At 37.3% G+C, this 20966-nt stretch overlaps 1 protein-coding gene across 1 annotated transcript in view; it reads right to left on the bottom strand.

The window, feature by feature from the left end:
* The window catches only part of FBN2 (fibrillin 2), a 115816-nt gene that overhangs the window by 21173 nt on the left and 73677 nt on the right, over positions 1-20966 (bottom strand). The window contains 18 exon segments of the mRNA XM_041464261.1: positions 537-662; positions 1194-1262; positions 5360-5512; positions 6026-6151; positions 6896-7021; positions 7686-7754; positions 8727-8888; positions 9166-9288; positions 9512-9634; positions 11765-11890; positions 13459-13581; positions 14708-14830; positions 15790-15915; positions 16488-16613; positions 16737-16859; positions 17670-17795; positions 18468-18593; positions 19724-19852. Coding sequence (XP_041320195.1) covers positions 537-662; positions 1194-1262; positions 5360-5512; positions 6026-6151; positions 6896-7021; positions 7686-7754; positions 8727-8888; positions 9166-9288; positions 9512-9634; positions 11765-11890; positions 13459-13581; positions 14708-14830; positions 15790-15915; positions 16488-16613; positions 16737-16859; positions 17670-17795; positions 18468-18593; positions 19724-19852 — 2205 coding nt within the window.

The raw sequence follows: 20966 nt of genomic DNA, 5'->3' as shown, positions 1-20966 counted from the left end.
TTTTGTATTAAAAAAAAACCCTTCCTTTTTACCTTTGAGCTGAAAAAATAAGTGGCACAATTTGCAACTTTTTAGGCTGCACAAAATCCTTGAACAAATGACAAATCTCCTACTGGCTTTGCAACACACAAAACTTTATCAGCTTCTAGGAGTATCTCTAAAACTGTAGCAGAAGAGACACAAGTTGGAAAAAAAAATCCAAGATACTTTTTCTAGAGCAATTCTAAGAGCAAGAATTAAATTTTTCTAGAGCAATTCTAAGAGCAAGAATTAAATTTACTCCCTAAAATAAAACAAAGGCACTGACTACCTATTTAGGGGCTTTACAGAAGACAATTACAAATTTTATTAGGCGCATGTGCATCTGTAATAAAGACAAGCACTTAAACTGATTTACAACCTTGAGCCCTACAAAAGCTCCCAATCTGTCTCTTAGATTTCTAAAACCACATGAATTATATGTTCCCCTTCCCTTCAGGGTAAGCTTAAGGGGGCTAAGGAGAAAATATAACCAAAATAACCAAATTTCAAATCACCTTCACAGACCAGGAGCAGGTCATTGTAGCTGAATCCAGTGGGGCACTCACAGCGGAAGCTGCCAATCTGATTGATGCAAACTCCATTGGCACAGATTCCTGGGATTTCCTTACATTCATCAATGTCTGAAAGGCAGAGGAGCTACTTTAAGTACAGTTCATCATGTCTTTACACACTGCAAGGATTCTCATTTTCGCTGTGTTTAAAACTGGGTTGAGATGTTCCTTTTCATCCACAGAAATTACACACAGGGTGCAAAACTACACACATGCCCATTATGACAGAAAATGGCATATGAAGTTCAGGAAGTGATCAAAACAGAGTTACACTAAGCATTGGCCAAGATGCAAAAATCACAAATGTGCAGAGAAGCCCCACAGTATTTTCGAAGGCAAAGCTTTTTAACATACTGATTAAAACTCAAAATCATGAACTCGAATGGTGGCAGGTGAACAAAATACCACAAAATGTAGAAATAAAAAAAACTAAGGAAATATTTTACATAAAAATTAGTTTCAATTTGTGACACCACTGTAACTCCAAAAAAGAAATTTAACAACTTCAGTATATGAAATGCTTATTTTAGTTAACATTATGCAGACACAAAAACCTTATGCAAAACAATTTTGGGATAAAATAAGACTGGTGAAACTTACCAACAGCTTTTCCAGTATGGATGTCAAAAGTGAAGCCAGGAATATTTCCACATAGGCTCTTGAATTCAGCTAGAGCAAAACATACAGCAATGCATTTTCAGGGAATGCAAAAATCTCACAAGAATTACTTGTAGTCTTCTCAGCTACTCAACAGCTGGTTTAAGCCAAATCTACTCAGGAGAGCCATTTCCTCTTCTACAGCTTGTACTGAAAATTCAGACTGCCAATAAATTAATGCAAATTGAAATAGTAACATACTTTCCTCAAATCTTTGCAGACTTTGGCACATGAGTAAATGTCTGATTAGAGAATGCAGTCAGTCAGGTTTTGTTTGTTTGTTTTTTTTAATAGAACTCCTTAAGGTTTATTCCTGTTTTCTAAGCATCTGTAGTGATCTACAGCAGCATTTTCAATTACGAGAAATAAATATAATTTACCAGTACCTATGCTTCTTTCACAATACTATTTGTTTTATTTTCTGTGGAATTACTGCAGATCAGTTCCTTTGAACTGTTCAGCAGAATGGAGGTAGTGGTTAAAAAGAGATGTTCCAGAAGCTCCACATTTTTTTAATATGGTCCTTCTATATCCTTTTTTTTTGCACCTGTAGAGCAGGAAATGCTTGGTGTGAAGTGTAAAATAAATTAACCTACAGTTTTCTAGGAAAGGCGTTTGAAATTGAATGGGTTTGCAACATCAGAGAAAAATTTATAGCATGGGTTCTATTAATTATTGCAGATGAAGTTTTAGTGGCAGAACAGTGCTCTCCAGGCAAAAAGTTGTTACACATTTACAGGAATAATTTTTTATCTAGGTAGAAATATAAAAAATGAGAGGCCTACAACTATAAGCATGTCAAAACTGCATAATACTACCAGAGGAATTTGTACCTGTTTGAGGGAAATGAAGCAATTCCAGTGTGAAGACACAACTAGTTTGAATGAACAGTTTGCAAACAATAACCATGAAGCCATTATTCAGCACCTTTTCATATCCTATCAGCATTCAAATTATCCAGAAAAAGTATGTTTCAATATTCAATTTCCAAATTACTGCCAAGGAAGCATTTCAACGTGCGTGGCAGGTTATTTCTACATTCAGGGCACTAGGTTAAAGTAAAGTATCCTTTAAAAAAGTGAGTAACACTTACAAAAACATCTGACTGACACAAAATTCACAGGGTTTCTGGAAGTTTAATATCTGAAGACTTCCGTGAGTGCTTGGTCCACTCTTGGTGCTGCTGAGGACCTACAGGAAACTTCTTTACCCAAGAGACATGGAGCCTGCCTTTGATTTGTCTCTAAACCTGAAATGCTGACAAATTATTCTAGCACCAAAACATGAAAAACAAAGAGCTCCTTCTGTATTCTTACAAGTAATGCTCTTTAATCTGGAGCAGTTGTAGTCTTCACTGGCGCAGTTTGAGTTTCTTACCATCTACATTTTAATGGCAGTTCATGATTCTGAAAAATTTAACTACCATTATGAATCGAATAATTCTTCCCTCCTTTACACCAAATATCCCTATTTTTTAGCAGATTTAGTTAATCACTGCTCAGAATGATATTTGGCAAAATCTTTTTCCCACATTCAGACATACTTAGTCATTTCTCTAAGCCAAGCAGGATAAAGTGTATCTGAACATCAGCATTTTCTACTTTCTTCTGTCCAGCTGTTTAATGGCTGCTTAATGCTCACTCAAGTTATTCTTGCAGTACAGGGTACAGGGCTAGAGAGCGGTCTACCACAGCTTTACCATCCAGCAATTTACTGCCCTTTTATAGGTACATCTTTAATACATGTTACTATAATAATTTAATGCACTAATATATTTTACATATTACTTATGTGTAAGATTTGAGGCTTAGCAACTTAGTTATTTTCTGCAAGGAGATTTATGCCATTTACTGCTGTTAGTAAGCCTGTCAGTAAATATACCAGACAAAAACAGAGCCCTGTGCTCACTATCCTCTCCCAGTGGGCAATGATCTCCCATGATAAAAACACATCACATCTGGGAGGATGAGGAAGAGGCTCCAAGGGTTGCAGGACCTCTCTTGTTCTATTACGCTACCTCTGTCCTTCATGAATTTCACTGAATTGAGTTTTTCACACTTTTTTCCCCCCAGTCTTTACTGCGTAGAGAAAGAATATATAATTAGGTATCAATCGCATGAAAATGTCTTTATACAAATTGCCAAAACATCCACACAAAAACATGCCAAAGATTTACCTTTTGGAGGCTTGGCTTTGCATCCGTGACTTTAAAAAAATATTTCAAGACCCCAAATGTTTATAAATATGCTATCTTTTAGTACAAAAAGATCTGTCACATAACAGGAAAAAACTGAGATTGGGCAATCCTGAAATTACCAAACCACGGAAGAGTTCTGTACATTCTTTGTTACCTTTTAACAGTGAAGCAAGCTTTCTAAATTTCTTCCAGTAAAAAAACAAACAAAAACGGACTATTATTTCTAGTTAAAGTCTGTATGCTAATAGTTATGATCTCCATAACGTGTAAAACCAAACAAAACAGTCTTTACCACTTTAAGTCTTCCAACAGAAACTGACTGCTAAGAATAAATAGAGAAAAAAGGAAGAAAGGGCTCTGTTCACCAAGGGAAAAAAGGCAAATGCATGGGAATTTGAAGTTCACTTACAATCCTCATCAGGGCAGAACAATGCCCTTAATGAGCCACTGGGCTCAGTCTGCTGACATGGTTAAGGTCAGTGTACCCCAACCCCTGCCTGTGATGTGCAGTCCTCACCCAGATTGCAAAACAACTGATTATAGAACATAAGTGCAGCTATTCAACCACTTCCACTTGGAAGTTGTGTTTGATCCCCCACACAATCCCTTTCCATGGTGAAAAAGGTTCAACCATGCCTGCAAAAACAGTAAAGTCATTTAGAAAAGCTAACAAGGCAACACTGAAATATTTCAGGAAATATTTAAACCCCATAAAAATGCTTGCACAATACCAAGCAACTTTGGTTTTAACAAGTCATTAAAAGCTGCAGGAGTTTTTGAGAATCTGAGTGTCAGAAATCTAAAAGGAGAATATTCTTTCTTCTACCCAAGAACATTAATTGCATGAATCCCTGCTAGCTGTTTACTGTTGTCACCATGGTGACAATTTTATGACATTTCGATAAATGACTATGGGAAAGAACTTCATGAGCTCTCTGTAGTAGCGAACATGTATTTCCTCTCTCAAGCTTATTTCCATTTCCCATTCCTGCTAAGAGCATTCCTTCATTCTCCTTCCTCCTATTTAAGGAGAAGGCAGTTTTCTCTTCTTTTCAGTCCTATTTTCCTCCTCTTTACTGTGAGGGAAAATCTTTCTTAAATTATTTGTTGTTTACCTGAAATCACCAGGATAATCCATTTTGAATGGAAGTAATAAATTCTTTACAGTAAAATCATAAATGATATAAAAATCACAGCACCAGAGGCATAGATTAAGCAATACTAAACCAGTAAACCTGGAGCAAGTACATTAAACAACAAACTGTGTTTGCACAAAACAGGCACATGAGTTTTTTAGTTTCATCTAAGCATCTTTTCTCTTTTTTTTCAAATGTAAAGAATTTTTCAGTGGATGTCAGGTTTCCCTCCAAGTTGGTGATTCTCCCACCAATGACTTTTCTGAGTTGAGCTTCAGGGGTGTCTTATTCCAGGAAATCAATTTCATAAAGACTGACTGAAAATTAACTGTCCTTTATTATTTTCACCTCCACTTACAGAAGAGAAATTTTTACTTCCCATTGCAATGCCATACTTACTGGGCAATTTTTGAAAGTTCAGTCACCTTCAGCAGAGGAAACGTAAAAGCAACAAAGCGGATCATGCATCAAATGTGAGACACAGCTGAAAAATCTAGAAAGGCTTCCTGCACTCAGCACAAAACCCAGTCTTGATGTTCTGACAGACTAGGACTACCAGGATGCATCTCCAACTATCAAGAACTAAATTACACTCTACTAAATTAATTATCCTGGAGAACAGACTAGACAGGAGGTATCTCTGGTCAGCCCGTATCTTCAACACCAGTATTACTGCTCAGTAAAGGTTCTTTTGGGATGAAATGTTAACTTTAGTTAACAGATCAAAGCAGCAGATAAATGAAGTAACAAAATGGGGTGACCACAAAAGTCTTTACCTGTTCCTGGAGTTGGACATGGCTCACAAGGTTTGTTCCAGGCTTTCCCAATATTGTATGTGCAGCAGCACATCCTTTTGGTCACATTGAAGGGCAGTTCATTGTCACAGGAGGTCCCATTATAGCTTCTGTAGCAAAAACTTTTCCTCAGGTCTGAATGTGAGGAAAAGAAGCATTTATGAGGTAACCAACATTATGATAATTATGATATTATGTAATTATCAACCCCCTACCAAACCAGACAAGATTCATTAAATCTGTTTTCTGAATGCAACATAAACACAGGCATTTAAAAATAATTTAAGGATTGATGTAATCCACAGTTTTGTTTTAGACTTTTGTGACATATTTTCTGTTTTCATTTAAAGACACAAGGGGGAAAAAGATAAAACTCCTAAGAAATCATGAACACAGTGTAGATACTCATGAGATTCATTTGTATAGTAAACCCCACCATTTGGAAATGATCATCTAAATTAAATGAGTGAACAGTGAGCCCTGTTAGGGAGCAAGAGCCCCTAAATGCTGCAGGCCAATCACAGGGATCTCTTTCCTGACAACATGACACCAGCTGGGAGCTAAAAATAGTCAAACACAAAGCAAAGGGTCTGGACCTCAAGCAGCCTGATAATCTCGCAGTTGTAGTAAAGATGACATTTTGCATACCCATGCAGTTGTGTCCTCCATTCACCTGCATATATTCAGGTGGGCAAATGCAGGTGTAGTTCCCCAAGGTGTTGTAGCAGGTACCAGGACCACAGACACCAGGGTGTGCAACACACTCATCAATATCTAGAAAACAAGAAAAAACACTCCAGTTAACGAGGGAGAAAAGGTCCAAGGCCAAGCAAATATTTCTGAGAAACACAACCACAACAAACCACACTAAGATAACAAAAATCTTTTAAAGATTTTTTAAAGAATAGCTTGAAAAATACAGCTCTGATTTTAACCTCTAAGTTTAGCCTTAGCTCTCTTAAGTGCAAGACAATACACTGAATAAACTCTAAGTTCTTGAACTTGCCACTGAAATTGGAGCAAATCAACTTCACAAAAGACATTCACACCACCTTCTCACAATTGGGGTAGTCACTTTTTAGAGTCAGTTTACAATTTTTCTAACAGTTATGAAAAATCTCAAACACAGAAGGAAAACCAGTATGAACTTTACTTCATATTGAGTAAATTAAACCACTACTCGCACACCCAAATGCAGAGAGCATAATAAAACTTGCAGGGTGAGAAGCCAGAAATCATTAATAACCCGTTAGTTTGATGAATACACATGGCTGAGGTCTAATATGTAAAATAAACATTAATATATCAAAGTGCTCCATTTCAAGCTTTGTACTAATTATGCCACTTGTACCAAAGATAATGATTTTAGGGAATACTCTAAGCACTGGCACTGTGCCAGTGTCAATCCATGACAGTAAGGGTGGGGTGTACCAGGCACACTTAGGATTTAAGGCTAAAAAGTAATGGTTTTCATAATAACTGCACTGTGACAGAGAAAGAGGCTTTAAAGGAACCAACCTTCACAGATTCTTGTCTCTTCACTGAGGTAGTAACCTTTTGGGCATTCACACTGGAAGCTGCCAAAAGTGTTGATGCAATTTCCACCTTGGCAGAGACCTGGCAGCTCCTGACATTCATCAATGTCTGAAAACAGAGGGGGGGCGGGGAAAAAAAAAACCAAAACCAACTCACCACATTTTCATTCCGCAATGAGAAGAAAGAAGAGAATTTAAGTACTACCCTGAAATTTTGCCAACTAGTAGCTTTGAACTGTCATGTGTGGGTTTTTTGGGGTTTTATTTTGCTTCTAAATTGCTCTCAGGAATGCATGGATAAGATGCTCATTCTCTTCCATTCAAACAGCCCTTAAGGAGCAGTTTCAGCTTGTTAAGCCCAATGTTCCATTGCTGTTTACAGGAATTTGGCATCTAATTCCTCACTTCTGCCCATTTAATGGAACCAGAGCTGCTTTGCCTGATGAATATTTCCTGACATTTGCACTTTCTGCTGATGAGCTGTAATTTTCATAAATGACTTATCCTTCAGGGCCCAATTTTGAAATCCAGTTAAAGTACGGAAGCACACAAAAGGTATGCACCAGATTGTTCTCCTACTGAAATGTGTTGGACTTCTTCAATATTCTTTTGCTGTGTGCCTTTTCATGTTGTTTCCCAATTCACATTAACAGTAGTTTTAGCTTTGCACTAAATACAATGATTTTTTAAAAATGCAGTTCCTCTTCAAAGATGACCGCTTTTTTACTATTATTATTAATATCAATCATCACAGTCATTTATAAGAAACTCACCTTCCAAAATAATAGTGATGGGATTTGGTCTGAATCCTTCTCCCCCTGGACAGAGAGTATTGTATTCAGCTAAAGTAAAATATAACAAGAGACATGTCAGCCTCATAAAAAATAAAATTATGACAACAGATTCATAAAGTATCACTTGTGTTTCTAATGGCTGTTCTTCCCTACAGTCATTTGGTTTCTACTTTTTTGAACTATTCACAGTAAATAAAACATGTGCATTAGATTAACAGAAAACCAATGTAAGATGAGGAGTTATGTTTTCTTTTATTACCATAATTCAGATACTCTTAAGGCAGGCACAATATTGATTTTTCCATACGGTGTCCTTAGAGAGGCACATGTTTGCTGTTTTGATTAGTTCTTTAATATGAAATGTCAGTATGCCACTGATAAAGGTTAGTGTCAAACTTGGAATTCCTACTGTTATGAGGCTATCAAGAACAACATACTTGACATTTGTTTTGTGTTATTCATTAAAGCCCTTCCAAGCTCTACAAAGCTGATAACTATCATTAAGTAATAGTTTTCAAAGTACTCAAGAGTGACTTAGACATAAATAACAATAGTTGTCAACCTTCTTTGGAGAATAATGAAGCCCTCCAAATTACAGCTGTGATTTAAGTTCTAACCATAATTAATTTATTTCCTTACCAGCATGAAGCTGCTCAGCAAAAATGCTCAGCAGATGTATGCACTCTATTTAATTCTTAACTGCAAAGTTCTTAATTAATTTTTAAATGGGAGAAAAGAGCAAAATAAAACGCCCAAAACTATTTGAAGTACCACCTGATCTGGTGGGAATTGCCTTCTAAAGGTAAGACTGATTTATTAGTGTGAGAACAGGCACCAAGTCAGTCACAGACTAAAGGTCAGGTCTGCGATGCTCAGGTCCACACCTCTGCACCCTCTGACAGTGGCAGGGAAAATTTGTCTCAAATGACCAACACAGTAAAACAGTACAAGACTCTAAATTTCTTTTCCATCCCTTCTGAAATAAGGCAGCACGAGGAGAACATGAGAACATTTCCTTACTGCTGTTGACAGGGGGACAGGTCTCACAGGGGTTCCCCCAAGCCTTTCCCAGTGAGCAGCAGCATGAGGAACGAGTGACTCCAACCCCAATCTCAGTGTTGCAGGACAGGCCCCCGTCCCCTCTGGGTCCAAACTTCAAGTAGCAGCTGCCCACACGGTTATCTATGAAAAAAACACATGTGGTTACAGCTGCACACCATGATCCAGACAAAGAACTGCAGGCATTCATCTGTAATTTCATACCTAGGAGGAATTCAGGTAACATTTTGCTCTTGAAGTCATTGGCACTTCAAGAACATTGATAGTTACTGGTGTTGAGAGAGACAACACTAAAAAACTACATAACACGATATGCCAGACTGTGGAATCGTTATTTTTCTATCTTATTTGCATAAAAGCAGTTAATTTTAAAGTGATACTTCAGGAAGCTTTTACTTACCCACACAACCCACTCCAGTAGGATTCAACTGGAAGTCTGGAGGACAATTACACTCATATCTTCCAGGAGTGTTTACACAAAGACCATTAACACAATTAATGGGATCAGAACATTCATCAATATCTGAAACAGGAAATCCACATTCATAAATCTGCTCATTGGAGAGAAAATAATAATTTTACTTTCTAAGAGAACTTAGAAAGTTTCAAATGCAAGTGAATTTTAGCTGAAACTGAAGGAGAGTCTTAAAAATAATTCACCAAATGACTACAAATAAACCTTGTTCACCTGCATATTTAAGAAGCCACCCTTTTTGAGGATGTATTTCTGAAAGGCAGTGATTTACCTGTGCAATTTCCCCCGGTTCGATCCAGTTCATAGCCATCATCACAGATACAACGAAACATTCCTGGGAGATTATTGCAGGTGCCAAACACACAAATATTCTGGAAGGAGCATTCATCCATATCTGAAGGAACGTATTAAAACCAGAAAGTTACACAGCATTACCACATTATTGTTATTATTATTGCTGTTGTTGTTATGTGTCATAGCACCATAACCAAAAGGAGACACATGCAAAATATTTTAAAAACTAACATTTTTGGGTTTGTGTAGAATACTACACAAAATTTCTATTTGTGAATTTGTATTTGTAAAGAAAGTGTAGTAAGAAGAAAGAGTGTGTAGGCATCAACAGTCCTATCTCCTTGGAGGAAGAATACAGGGAAAATAGGAATACAGGAAGTAAGAATTATCTATGATTTTCTCAAGCCACACTGAAATAGTTATGTAGTAACTACACACAGATGAGCTAAAATGCATCTAAAGGACTGCCTGCATGCTCATCTGAATTGAAGATGAAATCAAGTTGAAAGACACTGACAGAAAATTGGATGATTTTGTCAGCTGCAGTGTAGAAAGGAGATGAACACTGACACCACGGACTACAAAGCTATGGCTTTAGGCACAAACTGTAAAAGACTTCTGAGCTGAAAGTAAGTAGAATAGGAGTGGAAAAAAAACCCTCCATGTACTGTCAGACAGCAAGACTTTTCAAGTTGCCAGAATAAAGCAGCTGTGGAAAAGGCAAATGCTGCTCTGGCACGTATTAGTGAATTATTTTTAGCACAGACAGGGAAGTGGAAAGCATTAATATCATTTTACAAAGCACAGCCAAATCTTAATTTGAAATTCTGAGTACAGTGCTCTGTTGGTGAACTAACATTGCACAAGATGTGCAAAAGGGGTATTAAAATTATTACAGTAATAAAATATCTACTTTTAACCTGGCTGGATTACCTCAGCCAGAGGCTGAGAAGCGATAAAATGCCTCTTTATAGTAACATATGAGAAAGGTTAACTTCTGAGGGCCCTTTAAGGGACATGTTTTTTAGGGAAAATGAAAGGTTAACATCCAGAAGTCCTGAGTCAATTTCATCTGGAAATAAAATTTCTAGATACCCTGGAGTACAGCCATGGAATGACCTCCAAATCAGATCACTGAGAAGTTAATGCACTGACATCTCAAGGGACTTCTAAAGAAAGTGGATTAATAATTTTTATTACAATTATTTCACTGAAACAAGACTGGATTTTGCCCCTTGATTGTAGAAATCAGCAAAGGACTCTTCTTACCATAGTGCAGATTAATGTATCAACTGCAAAATGATAGAAATAAAAACTAACTCCTTTTAAGAATGCAGCACCCAGATGTTTTAGTTTTCCAACAGCACAATTTAATCAATGGAATGCTTTCAGATCTCTGCTGTAATCACAGTAGTATATTAAGCATTTCTCCAAAATCCTTCAATTGTTGGACCCAAATCCTTTAACACACTGACCCAAAATTTAGAATTACATTGTTTTTCAAAACATTGGTTGGCTGGAATAGACTAGATCTATTAGGGGATTTTTATTAGACCATTGACACCACTGTAATACAAATGAGCTGCACCAAGAAACTCAGTAAAGATGACTGACTATACTTGATAGTGATTAACAAATCTGACTGTGGCACAGGTAATTCCTCAGAATTATTCTGAATCTGATCCACACATGTACACCTGAATGTTGGAACATGCCACGCTCTGGACTGAAATTTAGAGATTAAATTTTGAAACCTGTTTTTCATATCTCACAAAGAATTTTAATTTCCAAAGATGTTATATGGTTTTCACCATTAAATATGAAGTTAAAAGCTAAAATGTTTTCATTTACTATACAGTCATATTAAATAACAAAAAGAAAAGGTAAAATAACACAATAGGGAATAGAAGCTGAACTGGACTGGAAAGGTAACACAGAATTTTCCACACACTGTCTAATAGTAACAAAAAGGAATTTAAAGAAAAAAAAAATTACAAAATTGCTGAGGCAAACCTCTGCTCTGGGATGATATCACAAAGGAAATATCACAAGGAAAATATCACAAAAAAGATGAAAGCAACCTTCCTACATAATTCACACCGAAGAAATTCCTTGTATGTGAAGCACGTGGTGCTTTCTCTGCCTCCAGGCTGAGCTCCTGTTGGTTGCTCTTTGCTTCAGAGCAGCCAGCCCAAACTGAGAGAACAGAGCTGGGGCAGCAGCAGCTCACCTTGGCAGGACTTGCTGTCAGAGGCGGGGGTGAAGCCCATCTCACACTCACAGCGGAAGGTGCCGGGGGCGTTCAGGCACTGCCCGTTCTCACACAGCTCGACATTCTCTGCACACTCGTCAACATCTGTGGAAGACAGGAAAACCTCTCTGAAGCTACAGGTTTCACGGGCAGAAATACACATAAAAACATCCTGGTGTTGAAATAATAGTTGTTATTATGAAGGTTTAAAACAGAACACTTACATCCTGAAGTAAGCGCTGAAGGTTTAAAACAGAACACTTACATCCTGAAGTAAATTGAAAGAATGCAGAAAGGCAAAGTTTCCAAAATTATTCCTTTCACCTTGCCATAATTCCTTACTCCTTGTTTTTCATTAACAGATGAAAAATTTAAGCTTTTAAGATTCAGTTTAGAATAATCTCGACAAATAATTTAAATAGCTTGCTTAAAAAGTCAAAATTTTGCCTCTTGGTATAGATTGCTATGCTATTTTGACAGAAAAGATGTCCAAAAGGCAAACTTTCCTAAATAATACATATAAAATTATTATAATATTCATTTTAGAAAATATTCTTTGAGGGTGAGGAACATTACAAGTACTGCTTGCACACCAGAAATTCTCCTAGTATGCCCCAAAAGAGCTATAAGGAAAGAGAATGGCAAGGAAGGGCATTCACCATTGCAGTCATCATAAGAACTGATAATTTTGTCAGATATGGTTATGATTGTCCAAAAAAGATTTTATATGTTTTCTTCATTTTATTAGTCCATAATTAGTATTACATCTGATTTTTAGAGAAACCCAGAAGCTCAATATAAGGATAAAACATTGTGCTCATGAACCAAACCAAGTCATATTTGAAGGTCTTTATTCTCAAATAAAAAACTTTATACTATTAATCAGAAAGCCTTGTTTCTAAGCTTTGAATTAAATTTTGTTTGAAATTAGCCAGTTAGCCAATAATGAATGCATTCACAGTTGTTTTCTAGGTATTTTACTATCATTAGGATGCAATTCTTCAGACCTTTAAATATGCTGACCAAATACAGGATGTGTTAAAAGTTGAGAGCAGAGATAATGCTGCATCTCCACTCTGTAAAGTAATGAAGACCAGAGTAACTCAAGACACAGTAGTGACTATTTAATATAAAATCTTTACACTTGATGTAATACATGTCAGATTATTTTGAGTCACTTACTGTGTGAATAACAACGTCCATTCTCACCTACAAATTTAAATGCAGAGATCATGGGCAATGTGTTTCAACTGCAGTTTGTTTTTCTGTTTAAAAAGTCATAGGTTAATGATCACATCCTGTTCTACTGGGTGATGGGAAAATAGATGATGCCTGAGAAAGGAACTGTAATAAAGCTGGTATTTGGTGTTCTTGACTAGAGGCACCGCTGCAAGCAGGACACGCATGTTCAAAATAATGGGCATGAAGATGAGGAGGAGGAAGAAGAAGCAGACAGGAACTTCCCCCAAAAAATGGACCCAGTGGGTCCAACTGGAACACAAAAAAACAATCAGGTGCCTCTGACGCCATTTCTTATGCAGACAGAAAGCATCTTGATCTTAAATCACATTTTCACGTTTACTGCCTTGCACCGTGGGCTTAGGTCTAATTCACAAAGGTTCCACCAAGAGAAGAACAACCAGGGACAAGTCAGGTGTCACAAAACCCCTTACCAGAGCAGGTGAAGCCATCTCCAGTGAATCCCTCTGCACAGGCACAGTGGTAGGAGCCCGGGCTGTTCACACACTGGGCGTTGGTGCTGCACCGCTGGGTCCCGTTGGAGCATTCATCAAGATCTGCACATTGGGGTCACAAAGTGCAGGCAGCAGCACAGCAATTAGTAAACTGGCTGGTAATTAACTGCCAAGATAACCAGCACCACTGCAAACTTGATTTATGTCTCCATAAATACACACATTTAGTATTAGATGATACAGGGTTAAGCTGTAGTGACTCCATTTTAACACGTCTTCCTTTAAATTACAACGGGTAGGACTGGGCAAAATATTTCTAAGCAACATGGCATTCAGTTGGCTCATTACCTGGATGTTAATGTCCTGTTAATGAGCTTAAAGTCAAAATTAGTTTAAAAAAAGAGAAACTGAACCAAAGAAATGTAGTGAGGTAAAAATCTCCCACTTATTTAGGAAGTCTCCTCAAGTAATAGCAGAAATTGAAAACAATGCAACCTCATGAGAGCTGATGCAAGCTATTCACTTGGATGTTAATATGTACAAAAAAATAAAGAAAAAAATGAAAAAAGAAGAAAAAAAAAAAAGAAGAAATGAGAAATCTCATAATATGGTCATTTTTTTAGCACATTACATCAATAAAGCCTAATTGTGAAGCTCCACTTCCACAGATCCCAAAATGCTCTGAAAACAAAAAGTATTACAATCGTTTACCCACCAAACTGAAACATGAAGGCAAGGGGACATACACAACTACAGCAGCCCAGCAAATGCAGATACAGGTTTCCCACCCTCCAGTTCTAATCTGGTTTATCAGGGTCTATAAATCAGATAAATTACAAGATATTTACAAAAAAATGTTTGAAGGACTGGAAATATTCTACCAACAGGAAACAGTAAAACAAAATCTATTTAATTTCTGAGTTTGGGGTTTTTTTGCACATTCTAGTAGCAGTTGTACATAAACTGTATAGAATATGTAGTTAATTCAGTAAGATGTTACAGCATTAAGTTTCTGAGACAGTAAAATTTTCTTTTTTCTTAGAAAACCGTATCTGTGAAACATGAGAATCTTCATACCCATCTATCCACAGGCTACAGCAGACAGAAGAATAATTCTTTGTTTCTAATGGACTAATCACACACTCACATTACATGCTTTCAGAAAAAAAGAAAAAAAAAAGAGTAGGGAGAGAGAGAAAAAAAAAATCTTTGTTTTCCATGTACTTACCAATACACTTAATGCCATTTCCAACCCAACCTTCTCTGCAACTGCATTTAAAACTTCCTGGCACATTGACACACGAGGCATGCATGTCACAGTTGTGAGCTGCAATTTCACACTCATTCACATCTACAAGCACAAAACAATCTATCAGTATTTACATCAGAATATTAAAAATTCTGCTCCTTTTACATAATACCACTGTGAGGGTTTCCAGTCCTTTAAAAAACAAACGTTTTAGAACTCAGAATAATTCAAGCAGGCTATTTTGTATTCTGTATTAGCAAAAAGGAATGACAATTGCCTTTTATTTTTGCTCTTTGTTTGCAAACATGACAATCAGTCCACTTTCCTACAACTGCTTTTCAGCACGAAATTAACACTCCTCTCCAGAAATATGAAATATGCTGATCTCTTTATGCCTAAAACTGGGAGGAGATCTTTGGGTGCATAGCCACCTTTCAGTCATAAAAATAATTATAAGCCCACAGCTGCAGTAGTTATAGAACAGATTCCCAAACACAAAATTGTAGGAGAAATTCTGTCAGCTTCTTTTGGATGAGCCTGGATTCTTGAAAGCATGCAGAAGAAAAGGTACTGTTTAAATATCACAGAACTTGTAGAGTGATTATGAGTGACTACAGAACTTTAAAAATTGTTGGCAAAGGTTGAAGGATTTTTTTTACTTTTTTTTTCCCCCCCTCTTGCTCTTTCCTCAGACACATGGCCATTTCCTGCAGCTTGAGTTGAGATGAGTTCATCCTCCAGGTACATATGACAAATGAGCACAGATAAATTTCCAACACAACTGCAGCCTTGCCATCCCATGCCCTGTTCTGTAACAGGGGTGCTCACACAACCTGTGCTGCCAAAATCTTTTAAATTAGTTTGCAAGATGCTTCCAGCATTGATACTGGTGAAGGAACACTCCCTTTAAAACTCTGGCACATGCTAGCAGATGTGAAACATTCATATATATATAAATATAAACAGATACCAACCTCTCTCGTGTGCGTGAACACTTGTGCATTTATTTTACCTGGAAGCCAACCAAAGTATGTAACACATTCACTGGAGATCTGTTTTACCTGTGCACCCTGTGGTTCCTTTCTTGACTGAATACCCAACTTGACAGTGACAAATGAAGGAGCCTTTGGTGTTTTCACACTCCCCAAACATGCAGATGTTGGAATTCAAATCACATTCATTCACATCTGTAGGTGATTATAAATTAATTATTAGTTGGACATTATTGTCATTTTGGAACACTTTATTTCAGGTGAAAATACCTACTATATGAGGTCATAATGTATTTCAGCTGTTCTACTCTGTAAATTCCCTAAAACAAGTAAGGATAAATGTGTAGTCCAAATACTACGGTTTTGTGGTAAAACAAATACTATTTCTTTTCACCTTTTTTTGGAATGGTATTTAAAGGAATATGAAGCAAACTTCTTCTTACACTTAAAAATTATTTTCTTAAAACGTATTTTTGATCATAATAATTTTATTCCAATGAACAATTTTTGAAGTGCTCCCTTCTGGACCCCTCATCTAATCCCTTCTCAGTACACATGTTCCATTATAGTAAAATCACACCAATGTTTTTTAACTATGGGATCTGGTTCATTTTTAAGGACTTACCAAAAGACATATGGATTATTTTTAAAAAATAATAGACATAATTTCAATACCCACTTTCAAGGACGCAGTAGAAAAACACCCTGAAACAAAAACTGCAGAATTTTCAAGACTTACACTAAATTTGGTGCTCACAGCTACTTACCAACACAAGCTTTCATGTCTATAGAAACCATAAATCCATCATAACAGAGACAGCGATATTCCCCTGGGATATTGGTACACTGCCCACCATCACAGATATCTGGATTGGTTTCACATTCATCAATATCTGACGGAAAAAAAAAAAAAAGCAGATAATAATTCTGTCACTCTGGCATGGATAGGCTGGAACACTACATTGATTTTGGCTGAAAAGTAATGATTCCAGAGTTTTTCAGGTGTACAATCCTACCTGCACATGTCCTGACATCTGGCATCAGAGCATAGCCATCACTGCAGCTGCACTCATAGCTGCCTTCTGAGTTAGTGCAGTGGGTGTCACAGCCTCCATTCATTATCATACACTCATCAATATCTGGGGAAGCAACATTGGTAGCAGTAAGTCTACTTCTTTAAGAAAAAAAATCACATTTCCTTCACATTTTACATAAAGAAGTTCATCTGTGGCTTCATTCCAAATTTTTATTCTCATCCTACTGTCTGATTTATATATGGTTCATGTTTCCCTCTTTCAACTGCTTTTTCATCTGTGGGAGCAAGCTGCTAAATTAAATGTTGGTTTTGCTCCTGTGTATTGCTAGGGGTGTGAAAAAAAGCTCAAGAAACAAAGTTTGGAAAGGAAAAAAAGGGAAACCCTGAGAAACCTAAAGCTTGAAATGTAGCACCAATTCGTAATTTTGTCAAAAAAGAACCATAACAATCAAATAGAAAACCCTCTCAGTACTGCTGTTCTCCTTTGCAAGGAGCTGATGCGCTGGCAACTAGGTAGTTCAGTATTATTATAGTGAAGGATTAAAGAGATGCATATGATAAGGAGAAAAAAGTGAAAGATAGGCCATCAATGCATAGAGCTTTTCTTGCTTGATCAAGAAATCTAGGTGTATTTTCTGGCTGTTAGCTCAAACCTCTGATTTTAATGGAACAGTACATGAAGTACAATTTCAAAGTATTCTGCAGAGTTCACTACACCAACCATGCTTTTGTACCTTCTTTATATTCCTTTATACTTCTGTATTCCCACAATAGCTCATGATAAGCCTCAAAGCACACGAGAAAACAGCCCTGCCGATTTTCAAAAGCAAGGTGTGAAGTTAAACAAAAGCAAGGACAGATGGAACAATGCAGCTGAAGCACAAAATCCCACATGCAGGCGCACAACACTTGCCTGTGCATCCCTGTCTGTCAGCAGTGGGCTGGTACCCAGAGTCACAGAAGCACTGGTACGTCCCAACCATGTTCACACACTTGCCATTTCTGCAGAGACTGTCACTCAACGAGCACTCATTTACATCTGGGGAAGAATCGTTCAGATCAGTGGCAATTCAGGATATTTAACAGCTTTAACGTCTTTTAACGTCTCAGTTTCCAGGGAGAATGAGAGGTAATATTGCAAAATGGTGGCTTTCAGGTTTATTAAATTTCTTTCTTGTTCTTGGCATGTTCCAGTTCAAGGAATGGAGTTCTGCACACTATGTTTAAGCTAGTGTCCAAAGATATACCTTCTCTGACTCAGGTCTGAGAGCATTCATTACAGAGTCTGCTGGGGGCATTAATTACCAAGTCTGCTATTCTCCATCAGGAAAATAAGCCAAAGAGATAATATGCTTTTGTGACTTTGTCCTTTTTTTTTTCTTCATAGTTTCGGTGGATTATGTGTTAAAAGAAGAGATCCATTTTAACACAGGACAACATCTTTTTGTGACTGATTAAAGTTGCTCCCATGAGTGCTACAGTCCTATCAGCTGCTAAATAACCCCTAAGAAGCCTGGTAAAACACTCCTCTTTGGAGCCAACAGCATTACTGGCACTGAGGATTTTACAGGCTTCTAGTTTTTTATTTGAATATACAATTTTTTATATAAAGGAGGAGCATTAATTTGTTTAAGAGATTCCTAGGACCCCACCTTTGCCAGGGACTGACCATTCCTCCAACTAAAGATTATTTTGCTGAGTTGAAACTCACCCAAGCATTCCTCCTGAGATGGTGACAGCTCATGCCCCAGGGGACAGTCACACCGAAAGCTCCCCTCAGTGTTCACACAGGTGCCACCTCTGCACAGCAGAGGGTTGCGTTCACACTCATCTATATCTGCAAAGAAACCACCATGTGCAAAATATGTAAGGGGCAACAAAGAAAAAAGCCATTCCCAGTGTCTACAAGTGACAAAATAAAAGGATTATTTCATGGGGTTGCTCCTCTACTCATGCTGCACAACAGAGCAAATAAAAAACTATGTATCATTATTAACTCTAATTTTTCCTCTCAAGAAAACCAGAATCATCATCATTTAACGTTAGATATTCAAGAAAATATGCAAAACAAGAAAAGGCAGCAAATTTTTGGACATTGCTCTTTAGAACAATGTATTAATGTGATGTATATATATTTTTAAATAGCTTAAGGCAATAAGACACCTGTTCACATATGCACTGAAATTCCTGTTTGTGGATGCAGTTATGGTGGATGTCTGTGTATCAATTTTTACCTACATGGCTCCTCAGTTTGGCAACTCCTGCATATGCCATGGTGTGGCTGGGAAATATTCTGGCTACAGGCCACAAAGGCAAACTGAATATTTGACTCACAAAACTGTTAAAACCAGCTAACACTACAGGTGTGGACAGAGAGAAATACAAACAAAAGATGTTAAAGGCAGATGATGCACTCACACTTCCGGACTCCCAGGAAAGTCTAAAAGGATTGGAATTTGCAGGAAAACAGGAAAAGGTGACAGAAGCCTAAGTCAAGATTTTTTAAGGTGGCTAGACACCTTTTGGTGTCCCCAGACCTATTCTTACAACTTTGAACAGATTAAATAGATGTAACTTTCTTTCAGGAAATGATGTGAGAATTTCTTGAGTCCTGGAAGAAGCAATTAAAAGGTATTGACACTGCTTTTGAAACTCCACCTTTCTATTCCTAGCTTTACCAAATATTTGGGAACCCCATTAGCAGTTTTTAAATGAATTGTGTGAAGAGTTGCTGCCATCCTGGAATATCTGTACAGAATAATTGTCTCTTAAGGGCACAATAATTTGTATAAAAAACAAGCAAGGCTATATACTTAATTCAGTTATCTGTCTCTATAAACATGAAGTTTATATCTGTCTCTATTGCACATGAAGTCACAATAATGACACATCTGAAGTGCTCAGCTCAGATAACAGCCAGGCTTTGCACAGCAAATGGAGACTCCAGGGCACCTTGGCAACACTTACCCATGCAGTTCTTCATCATCATAAATCCACTTTCGTAGCCATCAAAGCACTCACACTCAAAGCTGCCAGGAGTGTTGACACAAGTACCACTTCCACACAAGTCTGGGGAGATCCTGCACTCATCAATGTCTGTTTCATAGCAGCGGAGAGGTTAGAAAAAACAACCTGGGTTTAAGGTTATCCTGCTTTTCACAGAAAAAAATGTCACTGCAAATTAAGTCTACAGAAACTATATACGGTATGCAAATCAACAGAGAAAAAAAATTACTTATATAAACATCTGATTATGTGAAACAGTTCATGACAGATTTGTAAGGTTAAGCCCTCAGAGCTCTCAGGCCACAGTAAACTATGTAACAAGTCTGCTTCTATTAAGTGTAATTTAAGGTTAAATTCCTAAGGAAATAACTAAGTGTAAGACAATCCAAGATATCATTCCTACAGAGATATCAAGTGACTCCATGACTACAATGCCATTGATTATAATTTGATTATTATGAAGATATTTATCCAGTAATAGCATTTTAAGTTTACGTACACCTTTTCCATTAGGAATTAGCTCCTATCAAAGCTAGATTTACAGTTCACTGGTTGTCTTGTTAGTTAAGTTTGAATGAAATCTACTGCAGAAAACTATAGCAGAAAAGACAGGAGAGCTCTTTTTAAATCACAGTGGTGAATCAGATAGAATCAGAATCAAATAAAAGGTGAATTTTAATGTGGATATGATCCAGTGAAACAGGTAAGTGTGACAGGAGAGGACTTTGTGCCACAGCCCATGGACAGGTTTCTGCTGGGTGATGACACCCAGTCCTCACAGATGCGCAGAGCGGTCAGACCCACATGGCAGATCTGGCACATTACTGAGATCTGGGCTCCTACAAACTTTACAAAACAAATTCTTGCTCATCTAAAACAAGCAAAGAAGTAATCTATTTCAGAAAACCTGTTTCTTTACAGCTGCTCAGTGGAGTAATTTCATCACCACAGAACAGAAGGGAAAAAAAAAGCTTTTCCAAGGAGTTTTCTGACCTATTCTGGTTAGTTTAGAAATAAAGTTTGTAAAATGCATTCTTCATCAATGCAATCACTATAAAAAACAAGGAAACCACCAGTTAGGGCAACGTAAGCATCCAGACCAACCTCAGTGAGCATGCCTTACCACCCACACTTCATAGTTATTACTCAAACACACTCATGGACGCCTGTACATTGTAACAAAACCTCCCTCATTTTCAGCACA

This window comes from Pyrgilauda ruficollis, unplaced genomic scaffold, assembly GCF_017590135.1.
Source record: "Pyrgilauda ruficollis isolate IOZ18807 unplaced genomic scaffold, ASM1759013v1 scaffold177, whole genome shotgun sequence".
NCBI lineage: Eukaryota > Metazoa > Chordata > Aves > Passeriformes > Passeridae > Pyrgilauda > Pyrgilauda ruficollis.
This window is presented reverse-complemented; position numbering and strand designations above follow the sequence as displayed.